The sequence below is a fragment of the Haliaeetus leucocephalus genome, unplaced genomic scaffold (assembly GCF_000737465.1).
Source record: "Haliaeetus leucocephalus isolate CR32 unplaced genomic scaffold, Haliaeetus_leucocephalus-4.0 Scaffold451, whole genome shotgun sequence".
In the NCBI taxonomy this organism is placed as follows: Eukaryota; Metazoa; Chordata; class Aves; order Accipitriformes; family Accipitridae; genus Haliaeetus; species Haliaeetus leucocephalus.
Window position 1 is genome coordinate 4,570,378 of NW_010972887.1, and position 6,000 is coordinate 4,576,377.

The window sequence follows — 6,000 nt, forward strand, 5'->3', positions numbered from 1 at the left end:
ACAAAACCTCTTCATACCTACTATTATGATCTTGGAGTATTCACATATATGTGAGAGAAAGAGAATTACAAATGAAAACAGGAAATAATACCTTGAAAGTGTCACTTGCTTTTAAGTTCATAAAACAATTGCAAATCAAAGTCAGATTGGATTCAGAGCAAAATAAAAATTGAAACAAAATAAAAAATTAATAGTATGCAGTTGAGCTATTGTATTTCGATTGTGAGTATAAAATGTTCTACAACAGCTTAAGTAGAGGAGGAAATTAAACTGAGCATCAGAAAAGTAAATCTTCTTCTCCAGGGGCTACAATATTAAGCATCATAGGCAGGTTAGATTTTACATGCTTTAACATGACCTTGTTTTATACACCAAAGATTAGCATTTAAGTCTACGTTTCAGCCTAGTATATATATATAAAAATAAATTTATATTGTTAAAATTGCAACTGTTGAGAAAACACAAGCCCTGACTGCACAGCATGTCCTTCTTATGCCACATTTAGAGTTGTACATGAATTTAGAGCACATACAAATTTGGAGATGGTTTTGCTCATTCGGAGAATTAAATCTCTGTAGGAGGACATTGGCAGTAATCTTGGTATACGGTCACAGGCAGGTAATATCATTGGTAATTTCCAAAACAGAGTGTCATATCCATAACTAACCTGTAGAAATCCTTGCTGCAGGATTGCGGATGCTGAAAACTTACAGTGACTGGGCTGGCTCATGGGAGACAAATCCCTTTAAAGTCTCATACAACCCATGCCTGACTCCAGAAGCCCCTGAACCAGGGGTTGCTGGAGATAGGTGACATGCAAAGCTGAAACTATTTCCCTGCTCCTGCCCTTCCCTCTGGACAACCACCTTCGGCTGCCAGCAGGGACGAGCCCCCGGGGCTGGTGGACCTCCGCTCTGGTGCAAGAGGTCACTTGGAGGTTCCTGCCATGCATGCCAACGGGGTTGCAGAAAATAAAGCGAACCCAAGTGAGCAGTTGTCTTAAGACTGGGACGAAACCAAGACTGAAGCAGTGGCTGCTCTGAGAGGTTGAACTTGAGCTGACGGGATGCGGTGCTGTGCACATATATACCTTTGGGTGTGGGCGTACCTGTGTAAATGTATGTGTACGCACCTGGTACGTGCCTATCGGTCTGGGTAGTATGCATATTTTTAATGCACACGTACATAAATGCTGAACCATACATCTGGGCCATCGGTATTGATGGGTGTTGTGGGAGGACTGCTGGCTGCTGAGGTACTCTGACGTTTCAGAAAATGGGGAGACCAGTGAGACCAGTGCCTTACCTGGGCAGCGGGTGTGCAGTGATTTTTGTGGTCAGTGCAGTAACATCTGTCTTAATCTCTCTGCTCAAGGAATGTGGTACCACAAATCTTCTGTTTCAGAGGACAAGTGTTTAATAGTGACAGTTGTTCCAGTAGTGATTCTGGCTTTAATCCCTTTCTTTTTAGCTTATCATTTGCTGTTTGCAATTGACTACTCAAAGCTGGAAATATTAGCATTGCTTTGAGAAGTAATGAAGCCGACTCGTGCATGTGGTATCAAGAGTATTATTGCTGGCTCCAGAACCAATTACTATTTGCATAATCAAATTCTTAATTGATGTTTTTCCTTAAGGTTGCAGAGTATAATCTATGCTTTTTTACCCCCAGTGTAAATGAGGGGAAGAAGTGAATTTCCAGTCGCATTTCTGGCTTCACAGTGAGGTGTGAGCCAGCATTGCAAGGCCTGCCTGTCGTTAGCATGGCATGGCATTTGGATTTGCATTACGGTTAGCAGCATGCACTGCTCTTTTGTAATCCACAGATTGATCTTTTGTCTGACTGTAGAGCAGATCTTCAATAACGTTAGCATGTTGTGTTCTCCCATATTTCTTTGTTAGTATTCATTCTTTTCATGGGGCTTGCCCATATATAGATGTATACAGATGTATGTGTATACCCTATATTATTTTAATTTAGAAGCCTGAACTTCTGTAACTGATGTATGTTTTTCCTACACTGACTGTTAAATACTTCTCTGTATTTTTAATAGATTTTCTGTTGAGCTTGAATTTTTATGTCACTTTTGTTCTTTCTCTGAAGGTCATTTTACTACTAGGTCCGGCCATGTCTGTGCATTGTTTCTTGCTCCTTAGTACAGTGCCTTAATCTTAGTAAAAACTTCCCTATGCTTTCTTCCTTTAGTGTTTTTGCCTTTCACAGTGAATTTGGCAGTTCTTGAAGAACAAACTGTTGTTTGTGATCTGTAGGCAGCAGCCTCAATACCTGGGGATACAAAATTTGCAAGTTTGTGTTGCTTTTCTACTAGGATTTGGGTTTGGATGGGGAAGTGGCTGTGGCCAAGAGTGCATGCCCAGGATCTGGTAATTGCTGTGCCTCCTTCGGGAGCACAGGGGGAGAAGCGAGGAAGAAATAGAGGGAGGAAGGTCAGGGTCATTCATTACCCCCCAGAGAAATTCAGCAGGCAAAGCCTAAATTGGAAAGCTGTTTCAATCAAAAGTATTTTGCCACTGGAGGTATGAGTTTATGGACAGCAGTTGGATTCGAGGGATGGAGAATTCAGGAATACAATTCATATTTTCACTCTCTTTGACATGAAAGCTTTTGGGTTTTTCTTCTGTCTTTTTTCCCTTTGTTTTTCACTTGTTTGTTAAACTAGCAGATGAGAAGCAGCTTCTTAAGAGCTGTTACTCGTTTTTCATTACAAAGGCTGCTGTGCCTCTTAGCTGTGACATGGTTGCAGGCTGAGGCTCTCATAACTTCTGTATGTGACTTGGTTCTGCTCTCTGTTGAATATAATACTTTCTATGGTTATGAAACTGCGTGCAGCTGGGGCCACATTTTTATTGTGGAGCTTTTTTTTTGTGGCAAGTTTCAGAATACAGGTTTTGAGAGCGTATCTGAAGGAGTCGGCTACCCCTGCCCAGGCACTGCAGCCAGTCCTTGGAGCTCACCTCCCTCCTGCCCACCCAGCACGTGCCCTTCGTCCTGCTGCAATTCTCTCCCAAGCTGGGCAGGACTTCTAAATCTCCATTATGGTTTAAATCCCTTTTGAGCTCAATTGGGTGACAAGAATCCTTACCTACTATTACTTTGAATTAAGAAGTTGATCTTATCCATCGATAAGCAGCTAATTGTATCAACCAGTATCAACAGGATATCACCAGGCATATATTTCACCAGGAGCTGGAGTAATGCACTCTTTAACTCTCCAGCTGTATTGTCGGGCTTTATTTGGTCTCTTTTCTCTTCTATCTGTTAGGCTTTTGTCTTTAACTTGTTTAATTAAAATCAACTCACTCCAGCCAGGCTGGAATGTCCAATAATAACTGCTTATTAAGGAGTGGAAGCTGTGCAGTTATTAATTTAAATTATTTTGTTCCAGAGGTTTTGCTCAAATTAAATGGAAAACCAAATTAAACAATGATTTAATTAAGTGGAAGAGAGAGAACGTAGAGGCAGATTTAGAAGGTGAAGATCTAAAAGAAGCGTATTCTTCCAGTTGTGACATCTAACAGATGTAATCCTTCATCAGCACAGCGAAGCAGAGATTTACTGTCATTCAGAGGATAATGAAGAAACCAATGACAAGAATTATGTTACAAGATAAGAAACTAAACTAATGAAGATAGCTCTACAAACCTGAATAAAAAACTCCAGAGAAGAGATTAAAAGAAACAAAGCATGTATTGTTGGAAAGAACTCTCATACAGTTGAGCATTACTACATACTCAAAATTGCTGGAATACAATGACAAGTTAAGTAATTTTATAGAATATATACACACTTATAGAACAAACTGTAAAAATAAACTTCATTATGCATTGGGATATTCAAGGATGACCTGCCATGAAATGAATATTTCAATAATAATCATGCCAATTTTTTCACGTTAATTAGATTTATTGTTTGTGTATGCAGAGAGTTAGAAATCCCACAGTAGTAATAATTATCTCTTAATATTTCATTTAATGTTCGATTATTAAGATATGCTTCTGTTGTGACAGGTCCACAGGTCCATTTTGAATGGATATGAAACAGTGTTTGCTAATTTCGAGAAGGTTCTCCAGCTAGGGTAGCATTGCCTAATATTAAACTTCCTGGCACTCTAGGTTGAATATTTCATCTTTAAATTCATTTATGGTAATTAGTTTATTACTTTCTGAATAATTTTGTTTAACAGTGTGTTTGAAATTATTCTAACCTCCTGCAGCTGGGCTATTTGAGATGGCAATGACTTTAGTTAGGGTCTCAAGTTGCTCTGGCAGCAATGATTGCAAGTTAAATGTTATTGTCATACATATTAAACATACATAAAACCAGATAATTATAGTTTTGTCTTTTTTAGAGAGTAGTCTTATGTGGTGGAGCTTTTTTGCTCTAGAAAGCCATTAGCATACTTATGAAACTAAATAATACAAGAAATGGTAATAGTGGGAAAAGACTCAAATTTAGCTTTTCCTTCCGTATCACTAAAGAATCTCTTTTAATATTCACGTTTCTGATTTTTCCCTTCTGATTTCATAATAAGGCCATGTTCCTAATTCACAATAAATCATATGAGGAAAAAGTCAGGTTCCAGAAGCCATTCTTAAAGTAACAGAATTGCTTTACAGTGACGTATGTGGATTACTAGGGTATCTCTCTTTAGAGTTGGAAAACACCTTGTTTTATACTTGAATAACGCCCAGTCCATAGGGAACCTAGTCTCTGACTACTGCCCTTGGATGTAACAGTATTATTATTATTATTATTATTATTATTATTATTATTATTATTACTGTTATTATTACTATGGGAAAAGTGGTTTTCCCATTACCACTCACCTATCCCCATTGCAGTCTACTGGCTATGAGAGTATAGAGGTGGCTGGAAAGGAAAATCACATCAAAGGATTTATTAAAATTCACCAGGGTTATGCTTAAGTTTTACTGACTTCGATGCATCTCGTCGGCATTTCTGCGGGCCTGTTGTCGATCATGAACCGGTACCATGCCGGTGGCAAGGAGTGGTCACAAACCAGGTCCTGAATCGCCGTTCGCTGCAGCTCCAGCGAGTCAAACCTGGTGCTGCGGTAGGGATTGCGGAGGACGCGGTGTCCCTCCGGCGAGCACTCGGGAGCTGGAAAGGGTGAAAAAGGACAAAGATTAAATAAGTTAATTCAAGTTAATTCAACTGGATACTGTTAATAACCACGCTTAAAGGAGGGGTACGTCTCTTATGTTCAGATTCAGTTTAGGATTGGGCTAGTTTTCAAGGCAAACACTGGGAAAAGATCAAATTTGGAATTAAATATATAAAATTGGAAGCTTGGTAACAAGAAGATTTTAGTTATCCAGATTTTCATCATATCTGAATCAGAAACAGAGACCTCAATCCTTTAATGTGATCTCAGTCTAGTTTTATGGATTAACATGCAAATTGCTCCTCCTCAGAAATCGAGTAACATTTTGAGGTTCCAAAGCCCTGTGATCTTTGAAAATATGTGTTTTTTTAGTTTAGTTTACTGTATGCATGAGCATTTTAATCACAATATATATTGATGCTCAAGTATAAAGTGCACTTCACATACTTTTAAATACATATTTAGAATAATGAAAACAAGAAATGCTAAAAAAGAGAAAACGAAATGGTGAAAAACCAACAGTACAGGGTTTTTAGAAATAAGCTCAAGTTAGGCTTACAAATATTCAAGTGACAGGTCAGACTCGCCTGAGGCATGTACCCATAAAGCCAAATACATCAGAGCTTCTGCGCATGCATCGCAAAGTTTGAATAAAAACTGCTGCCCCTCGACGTATGCTTGTTTACACGCCTGCCCTGTTTATTTTCATATATCTCTTGATTTTTTTACAGAATATTCAGTAGGTTTTTATCACCTAATAAAAAGAAGCCTTGCAGTGATTCTTTTAGAAGTTGTTTATTTTCAGAAAGCTTCTCGTGTAGAAAAAAAGGCCTTGTCTTTATTATCTTAGCCAT

At 38.6% G+C, this 6,000-nt stretch overlaps 1 protein-coding gene across 1 annotated transcript in view; it reads right to left on the reverse strand.

Annotated features, from left to right (window-relative positions):
- The window catches only part of LOC104836563 (von Willebrand factor D and EGF domain-containing protein-like), a 76,917-nt gene extending 71,137 nt beyond the window's left edge, over nucleotides 1–5,780 (reverse strand). Inside the window, exons 1-2 of the mRNA XM_010575227.1 lie at nucleotides 5,747–5,780; nucleotides 4,958–5,142 (exon numbers count right to left, since the gene is read on the reverse strand). Of these exons, the coding sequence (XP_010573529.1) occupies nucleotides 4,958–5,142; nucleotides 5,747–5,780 (219 nt within the window). The remainder of the gene's footprint in view (nucleotides 1–4,957; nucleotides 5,143–5,746) is intronic.
- Between the last annotated feature and the right edge of the window lie 220 nt (nucleotides 5,781–6,000).